This window comes from Pyxicephalus adspersus, chromosome 4 (assembly GCF_032062135.1).
Source record: "Pyxicephalus adspersus chromosome 4, UCB_Pads_2.0, whole genome shotgun sequence".
Classification (NCBI taxonomy): Eukaryota; Metazoa; Chordata; class Amphibia; order Anura; family Pyxicephalidae; genus Pyxicephalus; species Pyxicephalus adspersus.
Window position 1 is genome coordinate 92609456 of NC_092861.1, and position 21194 is coordinate 92630649.

The 21194-nt window shown below is 38.2% G+C and overlaps 1 protein-coding gene and 1 long non-coding RNA gene across 2 annotated transcripts; one reads left to right on the plus strand and one right to left on the minus strand.

Annotated features, from left to right (window-relative positions):
• The first annotated feature begins 6952 nt into the window (after positions 1–6952).
• Positions 6953–19420, plus strand: FUCA2 (alpha-L-fucosidase 2). Its single transcript, XM_072409014.1, has 7 exons — positions 6953–7149; positions 9301–9488; positions 10926–11265; positions 13327–13537; positions 16845–17035; positions 18073–18178; positions 19052–19420. The coding sequence occupies exons 1-7, from the start codon at positions 6953–6955 to the stop codon at positions 19205–19207; spliced, it is 1389 nt and encodes a 462-aa protein (XP_072265115.1). The 3' UTR covers positions 19208–19420.
• Positions 9370–16867, minus strand: LOC140329012 (uncharacterized). Its single transcript, XR_011920383.1, has 3 exons — positions 16784–16867; positions 16649–16678; positions 9370–9494 (listed from the first exon to the last, which is right to left on the minus strand). It is a non-coding gene; the product is annotated as an uncharacterized lncRNA (long non-coding RNA).
• Positions 19421–21194: the final 1774 nt, after the last annotated feature.

The following is a 21194-nucleotide window of genomic DNA, read 5'->3' on the forward strand; positions in this document are numbered from 1 at the left end:
AATTGAATCATTTATTCCAGCAACTTTTTTTTTTCTAACATCCTTCTATTATAACTGAAGCTTTGAGAGGCTGTAAAGCAGAACGTCTTGTCCTAGTTCTCTGGCACATCTATTTCTTAGCCAGGAAGTTCAGAGCAGTCTAGTTTGGGTGATTGACACTGAATGTGTGAAAGCAATTTCCTCCAAAAAGGTCATATTGCGTTAGAATCATGTTGAACCGCTTTAATGTAAAATTGTTTTGTGGTAAATCTTCACTGCAGGTTCTGTCTATATGCTTCAGGTTCCTGCATTTTCAAAGTGTTTACTGTATTTTAATCAAACCATCAACTATATTTTGCAGCTATGTATAATTATTATTCAACAGCCAATTTATGGTAATTTATTATCATTACTGTTTCTTTTTTAAAGTACAAGCATAGGCAGCTCTGTACAATAACAGGGTTTTTCAGGAGATAAACCTCCATACAAACCATGTACAAACCATGACACATGAGAAGAGAGTCCTGTCCAATCAAAGAGGTGGGGAAACGCATCATAAACTGGGTAGGGGAGAGGAAGATGGGAAGGTATACTTGTAGAGCTTGTTTAAATGTGTTAAAGTTAGGAGCAAAACTCCCCCAACCTCCCCCAAAATGGGAGAAAATTCCAGGGTGCAGACATAGTTTTAGTGAACTGTTGGAGTTGTGCTTGTTAGAGAAAGTCATATGTAGGTCTTATCAGGAGAGAAGAGAGTGATTAGTGGTGTATTTGTGTATGGTCTTAGACGGGTGTATGTTGCAGTAGTCAAGGAAAAAGAGGGTGTATTTTAGAGATGTTAGGAGGTGGACATATCAGCAGAATGGGATGTCCTGAATGTGGGGAATGAAGAAGAATGCAGAGTCTAAGCTGAAACCAAGAGAGACTGCCTATGTGCCAATAAAATTTTAGGTACTTGTCAGCCATACATGATGAGATGACTAATGGCCAGCATGTTTGGAAGAGAGAAAGACAAGTCAGGGGTGGACAGATACATTTGAGTATCATCTACATACAACTGAAGCCAAAGCATACAACGCATGGAACTGAAGGCCAAAGGATGATATATTGCCAGGGGAAGGTGTAAAGGAAAAATAGTACTGCTCCAAGGACTAATCCTTGGGGAGCATTTAGGAAAGGGGAGTGGTAGGCATGGGGAAACTAGCAGTCAAAGTGCAGAAAATGGAGTAGAAGAGAATAGTCAACAATGTCAAAAGCAGCCCTAAAATAATAGCCTTGTGACTGCCCCAAAAAAGTTTTAGGCCTTCTTTGTGAGAGCTGTTTCAGTTCAGTTTCAGAGTGTGCGGGTTTAAAGCCAGACTGAAAACTAACTTATGCTAGTTATTTGTAAACAAGCCACTCAGGGAGTTCGGGGATATATTGAAGAGGAGAAAATAGACAGAAAATGGGAGAGTAGTAAAGGATCCAAAGGAATGTCTTTGGTACTTAAAAAAAACAATTACATGTTTGAATGCTGGGGGAAAATTACCAGTGGAAATGTTTTTGCAATATGCAATAAAAAATGCAGTCATCAAAATCAGCCAATCCAAATTCATCTTTCAGTTATCTATTTGATATTTGTTTCTTTTTTATCATCTACACCAGTTTGTATCATCCACACCAGTGTTCAATGGAACCTTAGGGTTCCTTAAGAGGTTGTTAGGGGTTCCTTAAGCAATTTGTGCCTCTCAGGACCAATGATATTTATGGCCATTTGTAAGGGTAACATTCTTCCCACTGGCCACCAAAGTAGGAAGCATTCTGTCCCCTGACCACCAAGCAAATGTACTGTCAGTTGTAGATACAGAAATTTAAGGAGGGGTCCCCAGAGACCTGAAACCTATTTAAATGGTTCCTTCATGTTAAAAGGGTTGAAAAACACTGATCTGATTGTTGCTTGTTTAATGATAATGGTAACAATATTGTTCCATAATTTTTAATGCAGGAACATTTAAATACAAGAATGTCTTTGAATGTATTTTACAGGAGATAGGCAGTGTATTTCTAAAAGTGCATAGCCTCAAAACAGATAAATAAAAAGAAACTGTTGCATCTATCTATAGGGAATAGCATAGTATAAGAACTTAAAGTAAACTTTTGACTTATAGTTATTTTATATAAATAATTACCTTACTCTTAATATTTAGAGTAAAAACAAGTCAGAAAAAAAAATAAAGGAGCTTGATTTTGATATGAGTACAGAGTATATAAATACTCCCACAAAGGTTTAATCCTTTTGCTGCTAAAACATTTTTTTCCACATTCCTTGCAATGTTCTTCATTAAAACTCATTTACAATGCATTTTTTTTTCTGAAACGGAGCTCATCACTTTAGAGTTAACAAAGTGTTGTGGCCCTAGAAGTATGGTTATGACAATAACAATATGTTTGATGGCATTTTCCACATTTTTATGCACAGGTTTTACATGTGTAAAATAGGGTGCAGATGGGGGTCATCATTTTTTGTTATCACAAGGTCGCTGATGTGCAGTGACAGATTCCCTTTGTTTAGGGGTATTAATAAAGCCTTAATATCTTCCCTGCATTTACTTTACCAGATAACGTTCAATACTGCACCTGATTTATTTTCCTCTCTGTCATGTATATGTGACAGCTATGACCCTCTGCCTTAAGCACTTCCAGAAACACAACAGAGGAAAAACGGAGTGTATGCGTACCTCTTACTAGCCCTGAACTTTTAACTAGCCCCAGGCTCCGTGGAGGAGGAAGGGGGACTGCACTTCCCCTGAGTGTACTAGTGATCCACCAAATTCACAGCCACTATTATCAGGCAACATGCTTATAGCGGCTATTTCCAAGAGCTTGTTTTGACCCTTGCAATGCCATAATGTTGGGGTACAGGTCATTGGCAGTATAAGCATTAAACAAAATGTACATACACACACACTCTTGAAAAATAAAACCTTTATTGAAATAAAACCACAGCATATACCAAGTGACAATTTCCCTACTAAATCTACTTGATAGGCTTTACGCAGAACAAAAAATAGAAATCCCTCATCCGCTTGAAATTGACACAGGCAAAAATTAAAACACATTTTCCATACTGAGGAAATCTGATTTTATCACTGTAATCACAAGATGGAAACTTCCTTTCACTTCCTGCCCAGGTGACTGACCATGAAGAGAATTGCTAAAAGCATTTGGAGATGAAAGATGAAAGCCTGCTAAAATTCTTACAATATATGCAGCTGACTTAAATGATGTGTTATAAAAGCATGCCTCTTAAATGTTTGTGCATGTGTATAGGTTCATGCCTTTGTACAACAAAATGCTGGACTGCAGGGTAGGGTAAGTGTTATCCTTGTAAAATTGCATGTACATTTTTTGTTCATGCTAAAATGGCACCTGAACAAACATGGCATCAGCCAGCCATCAGCTTTTGACTGGTTACTGATTGGTTACTATGCTTTAAGTCCCTGACAGCACAGTACAGCTCAACCCTGGATATCAGTTACTTTTGAAGGGTGAGGGAGGATTCAGAGAGAAAGCACACACATTACGTTGGGGATATTAAAAAAAAAAGGTTAAAGGATACATCTACTGAGAGTAATATGAAGGCCTGCTGACATCTTCTAAAGTACTAGTTGCTTGGCGGGGTCAGGCTTCAATATCTACAGGTTAATATAGTAAATGACTTTAGGCTGTTCACTTAGGAAAGAGAATTATTAACTTTGCAAGGAATAATTCGCTTAGTAAATGTGGTAAAAAAATTAACTTTGCAAACATTTCCCAGTCATGTGCAAGGTAATCTTAACAGACAGGATTTGTGCTCGCACATGATTAGATGATTAAAGCACACCCAAACTCATATTTGACAATATATATATATATATATATATATATATATATATATATAATGTGTGTGTAAAATTATTGTTTTTTTTTTAACTCTTTCTCGCAACACCTTTTTTTTTTTTTTTTGTTAAAACAAAGGGTGAAACACTTCCCATTTCTGTCTTGATCGCTGCAGCAATCGAGATTAAATGGGTGCGCAGAGCCTCATGTCACGCATCCAAGGAGGCTCTTGGCTGCTCCTTCTCCACATGCCTGATCTCGGGGCGTTTTCCTTCACTGAGAGGAAAAAGATGCCGACCTCACACATGCGCAGTGAGATTGGCATCCTTTTTTCACTTTTACAGCAGGCTACGTCATCTGATCTTGCGCCTGCACAGTACAGGATTGGGTGACGTACCCAGAAGAAGGAAGGGAAACGCCGGAAGAGAATGGCATGGGATTCGATTGAGGAAAGCTCCGGCGCAATTGAGGGATCTGCGGTATTATTGGTAAGTGTGATTTATTTTAATTTTTTTGTTAAAATTTGGCTTAAAAGTCAACTGAGCTTCTTGTCATTCATTAGGTAAATGCAAATGAAAAGTTCACTTTGCTAGGTAAGTAAACTATATATTTTAGCAAATCAACATCACTAACTGAGAACATGTTTGTAGATTACCAAATTGAGTAAGAATCTAAATACTTTTTTTAGAAAGTATTTTAGAAAGTCTACATTCACTGGAAAAGCAGTAGCCATAGATCCATCATATTTACAAAGAAATTAACACTGCAGTCTGTAGGCTTTCATACTGCAATACTGATTTCATAAGTATGTTTCATACACATGTAGGGCTTACACACGTGAGATGATTCATGGGCAAGAATATATGTCAATGTAAGCTCTTCGGGGCAGGGTACTCTCCTCCCCCTATGCTACTGTCTGTATCTGTTTGTCATTTGCAACCCTATTTAATGTACAGGGCTGCGTAATATGTTGACGCTATATAAATCCTGTTTAATAATAATATTAATAATAATGGATAGGAGCACAATGGGGTGCCGTTCGCTCATTCTCCCCTTTTCATAGAACAGAACTGTGTGTACATTTGTTGCTGTGAATGATTATGACAGGTTGTTTCCAGTGACAGAAATTACCACTGTATACGCTGCCTTAGGCTAGGTACACACATGCAATTGTTCCCGTCTGATAATCGCCTCAGGGCCGATATCAGACGAGAATCCTACATGTGTACATCGCTCGTCTATCGTCTGAATGACCGCCCTGACCGATCCACGGACGATGGACTACGAACAATCATAATGGAAGTGAAGGGGGAGAGAGTGCAGCAGGGTGCCGCTCCATCGTACTCCCCTCTCCATAGAGCAGAATGGGGCTGTATATACAATACACGTTCTTGCAGTCGTTGGAAATGATCGTGAGAGATCCTTTCAAACGACAATTATTGCACATAGCCTTAGAGCTCATTCTAATTAGCAGGTTGTGATAGTGGATGTTTATAGAATATTGAAATGTGTCCAGTATATCTGATTGTTAAGACTGTAAGCAAACCAGTAAAAAGGGTTTGTGAAAAAACGTTCCTAGTAAACGTTACATACAGGAGCATCATACACTGCATAGAACAGTGGTCACCAACCTTTAGGACCTCACAGACCACTAAATTCATAATTTTAAATCCCTCGGACCATTAATATGAATTTTTTCAAAAAGCTAAATACATTTGTAAAATAATGATCTTCCTAATGGTGCCTGATGAGGACTGTGGAGGCTCTGGTTCATTGATCTGCTCACGGTTAAGTGAAGTATTACTATTGTTACTTTTATCATTAGTTGCATTATCTTCGGTATTACTAAAGAAATGAAAAATATTAGTTTGCTTTTTCTCACTCATTATGGATTTATTTCATTCAAATCTAAGACCAAACAAGAAATTATAGCTATCAAAGTCAAACTATTTGATGCCATTAAATATAACAGTTAAAGAAAATACAGTTAAGGCCATACTTACCTTAAAAAGCATCTGAGAAATTAACAAATAAAACAATCGGATGAGAATCGGTATTAGCAGAGCGGGGGGACTGTTGAAATGGTGGAAACATTAATGAAGCGTACAGCTCGGCAATAATTGCCTCATACATCTTCAGACCACACTGATGTCACGCTGTTTTTCTGTCTCTAGTACAGTTTGTAAATTTTGTGCACTATAAAGGTGAAAATTGTCATTCAGAATATAATTTATTAGAATATTTTGTTTTATTATTAATAAAACATAAAAATGTAAAATGTCCAAATTTTTTCGTGGACCACTGGTTGGCGACCGCTGAGCTAAGTCACCACAATACCGCACTACCATGCATTTTGTGCACTTTTTTGGTGTGTTAAAGTAAAAGAATAGCCGACCTTAGTGCAGCACATGCCAATATGTGATATAACACAGGTAGGTGTTAAGGCGATTTTTCGCTGATCCCAGATCAATATTTCCCTCTCTATTGTCACCTCTGTTTGACGCGTTGGGAGCAGTGATTAACACACAAGCAGCTCAAGCATGTAGTTATATCACTTCTCAAAACTTTATTATCACATCACAGTTTATATAGTCAGACAATAAGGTGGAAGACACTTAGTAATTAGTCAATAACAAGAAACTTAATTAAAAACTTTGCTGAGCAAGATATTTTAAGGTAAGGATGGAGCAAATATTGACCTACTGATAAGGAGGATTTAACTAGTTTCGACACAACTCAATTATCTGCAAAAAACACAAAAACAACTTAAATTCCAAACTCAGCAAAATTATACTCCTTACAATAGGTTACCACACATGTGAACCCAACCTGAATGGGCACTACTGCCAAAGCAGTAGGTGCATGGCTGAAATATTCATTGTTCTGGTTCATGGTAAGTACACAAATAATGGCAATGATTAATATTAGGAAATAGGAGTAGTTGTATCCTCAAATTGTCACGGCCGGGCCCCTCCCTGGATAAACACTCCAGGAAGCTGAGCGCAGTCCTGTGACCAGGAGGGCTCCGTGTAAGGTGACACCAAACATCCGCACGCCGCCGCTCTCAGTCACGTGACAGTCCAGGAAGAAGAGCGGCCAGTGCTGGGCGCTGTGGGCAATGGACGGAGCGCTCCCTCTGCTGGCTGCCTCGCTGCTGCTGTCCGTGCAGGTCGGGGATGCCCGAGTCACCTATGAGCCCACCTGGGAGTCGCTGGATTCCAGACCCATCCCGGAATGGTTCGATGACGTCAAGTTCGGGATTTTCATCCACTGGGGGGTGTTTTCTGTCCCAAGTTTTGGCAGCGAGTGGTTCTGGTGAGCAGCTGGATGGCAAGGGGGGAGGGCTGTGTAGACTGGGTATTGTGTTCTGTATGCAGGGAGGGACACTGACAACAGGGCAGGACTGGGGAATACCTGGATACGCTGCCTGATGTTTGTGTTCTCAGTCATTGGAGTGTTTGTAAACTCTAACGCTTAATAGCAATAATATGGCTCCCCTGAAATAATAACCTCTGTGTGGAAATCTATTTCATAGACCGAGCAGTTTCTATACATTGCCTACTGATCTGACAGCAGCCTGCCCTTCCCAAACCACAGGGTGCTTCCTGGGTAATTGTTGTAAGGTCAGACTGTGCTTTGCCTACACCTGTACTGGACCAATCCGTGGGGACCTGTCCACTGTCCTAGCCTATAGAATTACTGAAACCCTCAGTGCCAGACCCACCACTGCCTATTGATTGGCTGCATCCTTTATGACCCCTGACCACAGAGTGCTTGGGAGAATTTGGGTGCTAGTGCCAACATAAACTTACAAAGGAAAATTCTGCTTTTTTTTTTATAATCAAGAATGTTTAAGGAACTATGGCAAATAAATTAGTGGATCCCCAACCAAACCAAAGTCTATCTTCATCTTTTTGCACCCTTCCCTAAATCCTTCTCCCTTGTCCTAAAATAATAACTGTTTTTCCTGCCAAAACATAAATGTATACATGTATACTATATTACTTTTATAAATGTTCATATTATGGCCATGTTTTACCTCTGCTCATAGCCATCTGACAGTTTTCATTTGTGAAGTAGTCGGGTGAGAAACTCATAACTTTTTCTGTCCATTATTAAAATTTCTAGCTGCCATTGATATTGCCTCAGTGGTGTTGACCTTCCCCTGTGAACACCCCCGCACAACTATCAGCCAATAGTAGCATACCCCAATGTTAATTATAGTAATGGGCAAAGGTGTGTTGGTATAGTAAACCCTGGGAAGAGCTCCTATTGCTTGGTGGTTGTTAGGCCCCTACGTTAGAACTTCTTGTGCCCTTAGTCCTCCTAATACGATGAAAGTGGCTGTCAAATAATGATCAAGAACATCAAGTTTATTTATTGGTTTTACTCAGATTATGTGGTTTTTTTTTTAGATCTTTCCCAAATTGAGTAAAATTATTTAGAGTATGTTCAGCTTTAGTCTGCTCCTGGTACTTCAAGATGAAGCCAAGAGCAAACTAAATAAAGCTGGCCATGCACCGTTGCTTCGGGGGTGATTGGTGCTGTAACACTGTAATCTGATGAGGGTATGCTTTTTGATGCAATGTTTTGAAATGATTTGATAATTATTTGGCTGGGTTAGGCTCAAACTATTAGCAAGAAGTGGAATTCCTGTGCAGCTTCTGGTGGCACCTCACCAGCCGCTCGGCCACCTATACTGATGATTTGGTTTCTGGACAAACCAGCATTGGAACATTTTACAATGCAGCCAACAGTACTGAACCGATCACTCCTACCCTTATTTATTGTCTGTGGGAAGGATGCTGCTTGCAGTGTCTCATTACAGGAAGCAGCTCAGGGCTACAAGGAAGCGGAAACGGCACTGTAACCCTAATGCTAGCCTGAACATAGCGTTACTGTTGGGCACAAGGATATCAATGTGCCAGTCACAGATGTAGGGGCTGACCTTGGATGATGTCTGAACAAAAATATGCCCTTTATTTAGGAAAAGAATGGAGTATAAAAAGTATTGTCATGGTGAAAATGTATACATATATTATAGTGGAGGAAATTAGTATTGAACGCGTCAACATTTTTCTCTGATGTCGGTAACAGCCCAAGTAACCCACACATACAGTCCATGCCTTTTTGCACCTCCTTTTCTTCCTGCTTTCATTTGCCGTGCCATTCAAGGTTATTACACATAGCCTAATTTATGGACCTATTTGTTTTCATTTCTTGTGTGTGGATTACTTGCAGTTACCAACATCTGGTGAACAACGTTGATGTGTTCAATACTTATTTTTCCCGCTGTATGTAAATAAAGTTTCAAGTTTTACTTCAAAGTAACTTCCCATTAAGCGTATGATATTAGATCCCATAAAATAAATATTTCTGTGTTGCTTGTGAATAGAATGTTTGTATTTTAAGTATAATTTTGTAATAATAAAGTAATTTTGCATTTTTGCTTCTGATCTTTTCCAGGTGGTATTTGGACGGAAGAAAGTTGCAGCCTTATGTTAATTTTATGAATAAAAATTACCCCCCTGGCTTCCGGTATGAAGACTTTGGGCCTCAGTTCACAGCAGAGTTTTATGACCCAGAGCAGTGGGCAAACACATTGAAGGCATCAGGAGCCAAGTATGTTGTCCTTACTTCCAAACACCATGAAGGTAAATCTGAGGATAAATAATGTTTCTTATTATTTAACAATAATTCCATATACACTTACAGTGAATTCATTTATGTCTAAATACAAATTAAGCTAGCTATTGTAGCTATGTGCTATGTCACTGTGTTGGGTTCTCCTGAGATGGAACTCAAATGCAAGCTGTTGGCACCTGAAGACATTCTGTATTTGCTCATCTAAGCACTAAAGATATCCCTAAATGTTTGCTGTGTCTAAACCTGGGTACAATGCGGTGTTTAAATCAGCATTTTTCATTTTTTTTTTTTTATTCTCAAAGTACCTCCAAGAAATAAAAAAATATGAACCAATTGGATGGAAGCCAGTGACACATTTCATTCCAGTCTTTTGCCCCCCCCCCCATTGAGTCTTTGTCTCCTAACATTAGTAATGCCTCACACAAGAATATGCTTGTTTAAATACAGTTACACACATTTGTGGATTAGGAAACTTTTTATCTTTATTTAGTTTGTGAATGCACAGCTCCAGCTCCATTGTGCTTCTATCTTATTCTCTATATAGATATTTCATGTTTCTTAAGCCTAATAATGTTGTATTACCAGCCGGGTCCTTTGTCTAGTTTCCAAAATCCTCTTCATAATTTTTTGGCATTTTGCTGGCTAGAGGGAGGTTTTTCTTCTTTGAACATTTCTCCCTTTACAGTTCTGTAATTTCCCTATATGCATGTTTTTCATGTCTCCTTGATATGATGGCATATCTCAATAAAGCTGATTTTTTAAAAGAGACAATCCTGCTTGTTGCTGTTTTCAGCTAATACTTTTTTTTCATGAGGATCTATAGCTCCTCAACTGCATAAAAAACACACTGAGTGCTCACATGTGAATATTCATGGATAACTTTGTCTATAAGGTTTTATCTGGGATATGTTTATTCCCTTAAGCTACGTACACACGTCCAATGGTTCTCGCCCGATATTCAGCTTGGGGCCGATATCAGACGAGAATCTGGCGTGTGTACAGCGCCCGTTGTCCGAACGACCGTCCTGGCGGATCCACGGACGATGAACGATCCTAATGCAAAGAAAGGGGAACAGCGCACAGCGGGGTGCTGCTCTGTCGTTCTCCCCCTCCCTTCTGCATGTAGCAGAACAATGCTGTATGTACAGCACTGTTCATGCATCGTGCAGTGCTTAGTCGTTGGAAAGGATTGTGAAAGATCCTTTCCAACGACTATAGTTGCACGTGTGTATGCAGCTTATGTTTTTGCAGCTTATGTGTCTTGACTTATGTTTTTTTTCCAACCTAGCTAACTATATCTAACACATGTAGACATTGCATACCCCAAGCTCATTATGTGGGGGGGGGGAAGACAAAAGCAATCATACATGGATGTAGCCACATAGTGACAGTGTTGACTATAGCATTTCACAAATTGTCATTCACAAGCATATATCTTCTCCTAGGTTACACTTTGTGGGGCTCAAAATTTTCATGGAACTGGAATTCTGTGGATGTGGGATCAAAGCGAGACCTTGTTGGGGAACTTGCTGAGGCCATTAGAAATAACACAGACTTGCATTTTGGACTCTATCATTCTCTGTTTGAGTGGTTCCACCCTCTTTTCCTTTCTGATAAAAATAATTATTTTAAAACACATGCTTTTCCAAACACTAAGACCTTGCCTGAACTGTATGAAATTGTGATGAAATACAAGCCAGAAATTCTGTGGTCAGATGGAGATGGTGATGCCCCAGACACATACTGGAACAGTACAGGATTTTTGGCTTGGCTCTATAATGAAAGGTATGATGACAATTATTTAAATCATATAATGCATCATTATTTTATGAGTTTAGAGTGTGGTAGGATAATGCAGCTTGAGCACAATTGGGACACAGAAGGGAGAACCTTGCTAGTGGTATTGTGTGTTTAGTTAATGAAACCTGCAGATATGTATAACAGAAATGTTAAAGCTCATATGAGATTTTGGTGATTGTTTTTACATATTTCTTATTATAACAGCTAACAGTACATGCTCATGGAGGCAGTTGTGTGCCCTTTATGGTACTCTCTATCATGTTAGAGCTCCATAAACAGTAGCTGTGAAATTCCACTTATTTTTACTCTTCCTTCCTTCATCCCACCTTCCTTAAAATTATTTATTTTCAGACAATAAGGAAAAAGGAAGGAAATAGAAATGGAGGGATAATGCAATTTTATCTAGAATATGAACTGTATATTTGCACATTATGGCAGAAGTACAGGGCAAAGTAAATGACAAAAAAGAGGAACAAATAAATGATGTACAAGAAGATATGTTGGAAGGAAGTAAAGAAAAGGATAATAGTTTGAAAACATACATATGAGAATGATTCATGAAAAAGTTTAACGGTTACAGGCTGATGCATACAAAACACAAGATCTTTAAGAAGGAAAGCACACAAATGAGAAAATGGGGGATGTAGGCTTAGGTGAAATACACAAGAAAATACTGTTTAACAAAAACATGAAATTTTGGGGGATAATATAAAAACCCATGTTTGCCATGTGTAAAGCCAAAGAGGAGGATCAGTATCTTAAAAAAAGTTCTGACCTCTGTACATCCTCTATGAACCAGAGCAATTTTTACATTCCTCCTACAGGCATGTAATTTTGTCACTGTATATATGCAGATATAAAGATATAGTTACTTATTAAATATACCGGTATGTATGACAGTGAAAGTTGAGGAGAGAAGGGGAAGGAAGAGGTAATTAGGGCTAATTAGGGTAAACTAAGGTTTATTAGTTAATTAAATACAAAAAATGTTTTCTCCTACTTGTTGGTAAAGTAACCTAACATCAAATACAAATTGAATTTCATCATTTTTATCTGCAGATAACTGAATCAAATAGTTGCAAAGTATTGTATGTAGCCACACTAAATACTATGATGGAGGGTCTTTTTGACAGAAGCAGCTGTAAAAACTGGTATGTCTACACTTGCCATAAAGTGTTATGGGCATACAGCAGCAGGGAAGTTTGGACACCCTACACACCTTGTAACCTTCAACTAAGTTTTTTTTAGATGTGTGTATCACAACCAATTTCCAGAACTTGTTAAGAAGATATTGTAAAAAGAATACCACCAATGAAATTTTTTAAAGATTATATGCCTAATACTTAAGGGATTAGACCCTCAGCACTGTATAAACAATAGAGCAATACCCCTGCTATCATTAATAGCTTTACAGATATACTATATAAAATAAGTGGAAATGAACTATAAAAATACTAAACAGGCTTTGGGACAGGAATACATTTCACAAGTCCTCCCCTGCTGTCCCTACGCTCACCTGCCATTGGAACAATGACAGCTGAGGTCCTGGTCTGTGTATAACAAATGCTTGCTGATAAAAGTCTTTTATATAAACTTTTATACAAAAGTTTACCCCCTATACTCACTGCGTTCCCCTTCTCCACCACTGCAAGCTTACCTAATCCTTGCCTGCTTCCTTCTGCAAAAATGTTTAATGCTTGCTTATTCAGGACAAAGTGACAGGTTGTATAAAGGGTAACTCTCCCCTCCACAAACGTTTTCCTCATTTTGCCTCTTATCTAAGCAGTAGGTCTAAGCCTTGTGTAAAGTCTGTGTTTGATCTTACAATGGGCTAGTAACCTTCTCCCATCCTCACTGTGTTAGTGTTTAGTCCTGGTAATTTGCAATTACAAATAACTCCAGGCATCCACAAAATCACAATATCTGTCACTGAATATTAGAGTGTAAAGAAAGCAATGCACAGCATTCTGTTCGTTATAGTTGTCAATTCTCCTATGTTGTAACCTTGGAACATGTCTTAACCATATTTATAATTTATTAATGCAGCCCGGTTCGTGACATAGTTGTAACCAATGACCGATGGGGATATGACTGCATTTGTAAACATGGTGGGTTTTACACATGTAGTGATCGTTACAATCCTGGGCATCTGCTACCTCACAAATGGGAGAACTGCATGACCATTGACCAACGTTCCTGGGGATACAGGAGAAATGCTTTAATCTCTGAAATGCTGACCATTGAAGAGCTGGTACAGGTGAGTTGTCACAAATATTCTGCAACTCTGTTGAGTCAGTAAGAAGGCCATGTGGGCTATGTTACATACCGTATATACTCGAGTGTAAGTCAATCCGATTATAAGCCGAGGTACCTATTTTTACCTTGTAAAACAGGAAAAACTGATTGACTCGAGCAAAAGCCGAGGGTGGGAAAAGCTGCAGATAGTGGCAAGTTTCAGTCCTGCAAGTAAGGTTCACTTGTTTATTTTGTTAACTTAATTGGCTTCCCCCAAAAAATTGACCTTAGACTACATTAATGACATATGACTATGGTAGGGACATTAGATTGTGAGCCTCTTTGAGGGACAGTTAGTTACATGACTATCGACTTTGTACAGCGCTGCGTAATATGATGGCGCTATAAAAATACTGTGTGGTAATAATAATTTACCAGATGAATAATATACGATTAGTAACTAATCATTATTATATGATTAGTTACTAATCATATATTGTTCATCTGATAAATTATGCATCATTAGATATAACTAACTTTTAAACTTACTTTAATTCTTTTTTTCCTGGCTCTCTGTTAATGCTTTTGCATCTAGTCCCGTGTCCCACATGTAAGCACTTGGGAACACGGGACTCCTATCAGCGAGGGACTCTCTCGATTGGCGCGCTGATGGCTCCGGCCCCACTAAGAACGCCCCCTGAAGGGAAATCCCTCTCCTCCGCAATGCATACAGAGGAGAGGGAGTGTCCCCTTACCCTGGCGGCAGAGGTGTTAACGCCGGCCGCGGTAAATAGGGAAAGGAGCCACAACAAGGAGACTTCGGAACAGTGGGTTGCCGACCCCCGCCGGCCGGGATTAGGCCGGATCGGCAGGAGCGGGAATCGGGGCTGGCAGAGGGTACTTTTCTGGAGGGACCCATGCACCTGACTGGAGTATAAGCCGAGGGTGACTTTTTCAGCACACTTTGGGTCCATAAATATTTGGACAGAGACAACTTTTTCTAATTTTGGTTCTGTATGTTACCACAATTAATTTTAAATAAAACAACTCAGATGCAGTTGAACTGCAGACTTTCTGCTTTTATTCAGTGCGTTGAACAAAAAGATTGCATAAAAATGTGAGGAACTAAAGCCTTTTTTTTTTTTAACACAATCACTTCATTTCAGGGGCTGAAAAGTGATTGGACAAATTAAAAAGCTGAAAATAAAATGGTAATTTCTAATACTTGGTTGAAAACCCTTTGCTGGTAATGACAGCCTGTAGTCTTGAACTCATGGACATCACCAGATGCTAGGTTTCCTCCTTTTTAATGCTCCGCCAGGCCTTTACTGCCACGGCTTTCAGTTGCTGTTTGTTTGTGGGCCTTTCTGCCCAAAGTTTAGTCTTCAACAAGTGAAATGCATGCTCAATTGGGTTCAGATCAGGTGACTGACTTGGCCATCCAAGAATATTCCACTTTTTTGTTTTAATAAACTCCTGAGTTGCTTTGGCTGTATGTATTGGGTCATTGTCCATCTGTATTATGAAACATCTCTCAATCAATGTGACTGCATTTAGCTGGATTTGAGCAGACAGTATGTCTCTGAACACCTTAGAATTCATTTGGCTGCTTCTGTCCTGTCACATCATTGATAAACACTAGTGTCCCAGTATCACTGGCAGCCATGCACGCCCAAGCCATCACACTGCCTCTGACATGTTTTACAGATGATGTGGAATGTTTTGGATCATGAGTTGTTCCACGCCTTACCCATACTTTTTTCTTGCCATCATTCTGGTAAAGGTTGATCTGTCCAAACAATGTTTTTCCAGAACTGTGCTGGCTTTCTTAGATGTTTCTGAGCAAAGTCCAAATCTAGCCTTTCTCTTCTTGAGGCTTATGAGTGGCTTGCACTTTGCAGTGCACCCTCTGTATTTATTTTCATGCAGTCTTCTCTTTATGGTAGACTTGGATATCCATACGCCTACTTCCTGGAGAGTGTTGTTCACTTGGTTGGCTATTGTGAAGGGGTTTCTCTTCACCATGGAAATGAATCTGCGATCATCCACCACTGTTGTCTTCCGTGGACGCCCAGGTCTTTTGGCGTTGCCGAGTTCACCAGTGCTTTGTTTCTTTCTCATAATGTACCAAACTGTAGATTTTGCCACTCTTAATATTGTAACAATTTCTCGGATAGGTTTTTTCTGTTTTTGCAGCTTAAGGATGGCTTGTTTCACCTGCATAGAGAGCTCCTTTGACCGCATGTTGTCTGTTCACAGCAAAATCTTCCACATACAAGCACCCTCCCTCAAATCAACTCCAGGCCTTTTATCTGCCTAATTGATAATGACATAACAATGAAATAGCCTTTGAGTCAATTGTCTAATTACCTGGAAATGAAGTGATTGTGTAAAAAAAAAAAAAAAAAAGGCTTTATTTCCTCACATTTTTATGCAATCTTTTTTGTTCAACCCACAGAATTAAAGCTGAAAGTCTGCAGTTCAACTGCATCTGAGTTGTTTCATTTATAATTAATTGTGGTACAGTACCAAAATTAGAAAAAAGTTGTCTATGTCCAATATTTATGGACTTAACTGTATACTCGGGTATATACGGTATTTAATGTCATATTCCAAATAAAATCAGTGCATTAGTATGGAAGTGTTCTTTTCTCCACATAAATATTTAAAATCTTTACTTATCATATTTTTCCAAAATACCAATTCAAATTGCTTGACTCAATACACACCTACAAATTCAGGCAAAAGCTAACAATATTTTGAGAAGCAAAAGCAATTATCTTTTACTCCTTTCCTATTAAAATATTTATTATAGTACACATACTATATAGTTTGATCTAGAAATTAGAAAATTAAAGAAAACTAGCATGTAATAGACTTTTGTGAATATGGATATATGTATTGCAAAAAAAATGTACTACAAAACTTAGTTTTAGATATAACAAAAGTAATTGGAACCTTTTCAACAGATTTGCACTCTTGGTTTGTCTTCATGCCACTGGGATTGAAAGTGACAGAACAAGGCGCTAGCAAAAGAAACTTTTAAATCACCTACTACCACAAAGGAGCTTTCAATCACCACAGTAATAACACATATACTGTAGGGTGAATATGTTGGGGCCAGTTTACCTACCAGTGTGAGGTATTACCCTGGATCCAGAACCTATAAAAAAAAACAGTAATTAAACCCAGCGCTCCAACAGTGCTAACTGTTTCTACACATTTTTCAACTTTGGAAAGGTGATATTTTAAATTCTGTATTTCATACCTCTTTGTTTCGTTACTAATACACTATATTGGTGTTTAATAACTGTTGTCTCACTTTTTAGGAGTTAGTTGAAACTGTATCTTGTGGTGGGAATCTGCTCATGAACATTGGTCCTACTCATGATGGCCGGATCCCTGTAGTATTTGAAGAGCGCTTGAGACAGATGGGTAAATGGCTTGAAGTAAACGGAGAGGCTATTTACAGCACAAATCCTTGGAGAGCTCAAAATGATTCAGTGACTCCAGGAGTCTGGTGAGAATGGGAACACACTATATAAATCAGTAGAACAAACCTGTTAAATATCTGTTCTGTTATAAAAGTGGTGCATGTTCTCATGTTTTTCTTTGTTCCTTTCCTAAATAGATTCTCTTATTTTCTATTGGCAAGAAACTAAATTGGTGCACTGGATAAAACTTAACCCACAGAATAATTGCATGCTTTATCCAGCAACAATGCATTGTCTTTTTACAAACAGTTGTAGAGTTGTTGCAACTGCTGAATTTTGACTGTGTTGTTGACCTTCTCAGTTCTGCAATATACAGCTTTTTTATTTTCCTATGATACGATGCTTATTATAGGAATGCATTGTCTTGCATTTTATTCTCACTATTCTGAAATTATGAAGTTCACCCCCCCCCCCCCATTAGGCTTTTGTGTCTTATTGCAGTGCTTTACATATATTGTGTTAATGTAGACCATTTATTTTTATTTTGCAGCATAGTTTGACCACTACAAAAAGAGGAAATCTAGACTAGTGGTTCACATCCAGAAAACCCTTAAGAATACCTTAATGTGGACATGTGGGTTACTCAGGAGCTGGATCCAGGGCTGACATTAATTTATTTTGACACTTTTGCAGTTTCTAAATGCTATCTCCAGAGCCCATAGTTGTATGTCCATGTTTGCAGACTTTTTGGCCAACTTGCAGTTAGCGAAAGCTTCCCTGATACAGGAAAAGTTTTAAATCCTGTTAAGATGAATGCATTTTAGACTAGAACATTACTTGCCCTCTTACAGTGCAGAATCACTCTCTTACTAGAGGAATCAGTGCTTCCAGCCATAAATCAAACCCTCAGTTTTAGCTAACTGAAAAAAAAACACATTTTCTAGTTTACAAAGCATGAAGTGTATAAAGCAGATTGCATTTTTGACAGCTCTTTGAAGCATTACATTCACGGAATATTATGTTTGGCCTTTTAGCAATGTCCGAGGCTACAGTGTAGGCCCCTTACATTATGTAAATTGACCAATGTTAATAGACAGATTAAAAACAAATTTGTAACCTACAGGTATACATGCAAGCCTAAGGAACAAGCTGTGTTTGCTGTATTCCTGAAGTGGCCCAACAACTGCAAAATTGTTATAGGAGAACCCAAAACCTCGGAACTAACAGAGGTTAGTGACCTGTTTTCATAATCGTTTATATGTACACATTACACATTCTTATTTTGTTCAGTGAAAACATTAGCTATAGAGCCTGAAAGTTTAAATGTTTTGTCATAAGCCATTGACTTAGCACTGATCAGCAAAAATGTTTTGTTCAAAGTAAAAAGCAATCTCCAAAGTGCATATGAGAGGGTAGTCTCTTTAGCAGTGGAGCAATGACTCTAGGGGCTCTATTTATAAAACAGGGAATCTGACATTCCCTCAACCACTCCCTAGTGGGAATCAATTGCCATCAAAACACATGGACCTGAAGGATTCCCTCGAGGGAATGTTTGAGGGAATGTCTGATCCCCTGTTTTATATATAGAGCCCTAGGTGTCAAGCAAATATTATTATTATTATTACTACTACTATCAGACATCTTGGTTGTTAAAGTCACTGACTGATGTCTATTTTGTTTTGGTAATTTCACTGTGAGGTCAGTTTCTACAATACCAACTTTTTCCCAACAGAAGCTAGCAGGGGGCCATGGTCCAGCTGTTTGACATAGGATGAGCCCAATGATATGTGGGGACAATAGTTATTTAGAGTGTATTAAGTTTTGCAAAATATAAGTCTTTGTATTACAAGGGTGGCTTTTTCCAGTGTTTAACTACTCTTTTCTAACCAGTACTTTAGCCAATTGCCACAATTCCCATGCTTGAATCATAAAGTTCTAATGAGATTTAATTAGAACATCACCTTTAAGTTCAAATGATATAAACAAATAGGAGACAAACAAAACATAATTTATTTAATATTTTTTGTTGTGTTTCAGCTGTTTTTATATTGGTAAACTGGTATTGTTCTTGCAAAAAAAATAACCATGCTGTTCCTTTCCAGGTTTACTTGGTTGGGTATGAGAGAAAACTTGAATGGACAGCACTTAGAGGGAAAGGAATGGTTGTCTCATTACCCAGTCTTGGACCTGCAACTGCTCCTTGGGGATGGGTTCTCAAGATATCCAAACTGAGTGAAAAGGTAGTAAAAACCAAATAGCTGTGGCCACGGTTTGGACAACTGTACATTTCTGCACTGGTAAAAAATAATGCACTGTGTTCATGCAGCAACAACTCGGGAAAACAAAAATTATGACGATCCAGCAGTCATCTGATTTTCCAATGGGATGTGGGATTTACTTTTTTTAAATTAAGAATCTATTTGATGATCATGCTACTTAAGACTAAATAAATTAAACTTACTGTAAAAAAAGTGTCAAGTGTATTTAAAACAAAGTAACCCTAAAGTACTAAGCTAATTGATGAAATTATTATTTCTTAGCAAACCAATAACAGTATTGAAATGTTTCTTCTTTATTCTTCATCACTTAGGTGGTCTGCCCTTCCATGTGCTTTCCGTTTTGGACCCATTACTAAATGATCTATGGCTGTTTTTTAAGCTTAGGTAGTAAGCTGATAAATAACTTAAAAAGCACATTTACAGTAATCTAGTCTGACTGGTAAAACTGGTAAAAAATACAATTATCAGAAGTGGTTTATACAGGCAGACTTTTTATGGCAGTGAATACGGATAAACTCCCTCCTGTCATAGTACTTTCCTGTGGCCAGGTACTTACTTTACAATAAGTTGTGGTTTGGTGAAAAAAGCCACTGTTCCATCTCCAATAAATGCCTCTAAAAGTGTATAGAAAACATTATTACACAGGAAAAATAGGCAGAACATTTTCAATCACTGACACTTTCATTGAAATGGATGCATTCCTTGGCAGTGCCCCTACTTCTTACTGAAAGTAGTACTAGCCACACAATGTTGTACTGCGGAGTGGTTTTGTATATCCTAAGCACTGGGGTGATCTGGTCATTTTATATGTAAACATTAAATAAGCATCTGCAAACACCTTTTTTTTGCCATCCGTATCCTTATATCTTCACTTTCTGTCCTAATGTGGAAGTGCTAGGATATTTTAGCAATGTGAGAAAAATCCCTTTCCTATATATTTGTCCCCATTTGAAGATTTCTCCTCATTTACTGTTCTGGCGACAACACACAATTTTCGATTTAACCTTCCTTTTATTATCTGTGACATCAGAACAATTTAGGAATATATATGTCTCTTTTGACATAAGTTTGCCTAAAGAAGTCTTTTCTTCCCCGGTGTCAACCCCACAGTAAAAATACGATGGAGGCATAGAGATGTAAAAATAACGATATGTGGTCAAAACTGGCCATAATGTATAGCTTGCCCTGGGTAAGGTGGCAGCATTATATAAAATTAGTTTATTTTAGTGTGCAGATCATGTAGATATGCGTTTTTTTATTTATGCTTGATTCAAAAAAGAGAGCTAAATATGCTCATGGCTATACATTCTGCAAGATGGAGGTTTCTTTTCTTTTCCATTTCATGCTGTTTATTCCGTGTCGGTATTTTTCTATATGTTAGCAGCTGCTTGTACAGAAATGTCACGTTACAAAAATAGAAACATGGAAAAGAAAAGAAGGAACATCCTGCTTCAAAACTTTAAATCAATGAGCCAGAACCCGTACGCAGACAAGGATTTCTGTATTGACTCGGTTACATACTGGTATGTACAGCCTAAATCGGTTTACATACAATTTTTAGGGTGAAGTCTTCAAAACTTCCCATATAACCCTCCACAGATTTTGTACTAACAACCTATACATTTAGCAAATTGTTGAAGACATCAACTTTGACATGTGAAAGTAATTTTCTCCAAAAATGTTTACAGTTTATTTAACTTTTTATTGACTAGTCCAATTCCAGTGGGTCATAAGTTTACATATTATTTGGTAGTATTGCCTTTAAATTGTTTATTTTGAGCCAAACATTTATTATCACATTCCACTGGCTTCTTACAATAAGTTCCTAGAATTAGGGCCTATTCTTTTAAACAGAACTAATGTAATTTGGACAGATTCCTAGGCCTCCTTGTTTGCACATGCTTTTCCAGTTTTGCCCAAAAATTTTCAATTAGATTGGAGTGGCCATCACAAAGTCCTGACCTCA

What these genes read in the sequence shown, in the direction of transcription:
- FUCA2 (XM_072409014.1), top strand. Translation starts at nt 6,953, where the DNA reads ATGGACGGAGCGCTCCCTCTGCTGGCTGCCTCGCTGCTGCTGTCCGTG. An exon ending in TTTGGCAGCGAGTGGTTCTG is followed by an intron (nt 7,150 to 9,300) that starts GTGAGCAGCTGG and finishes GATCTTTTCCAG; the next exon opens with GTGGTATTTGGACGGAAGAA. An exon ending in AAACCTCGGAACTAACAGAG is followed by an intron (nt 18,179 to 19,051) that starts GTTAGTGACCTG and finishes GTTCCTTTCCAG; the next exon opens with GTTTACTTGGTTGGGTATGA.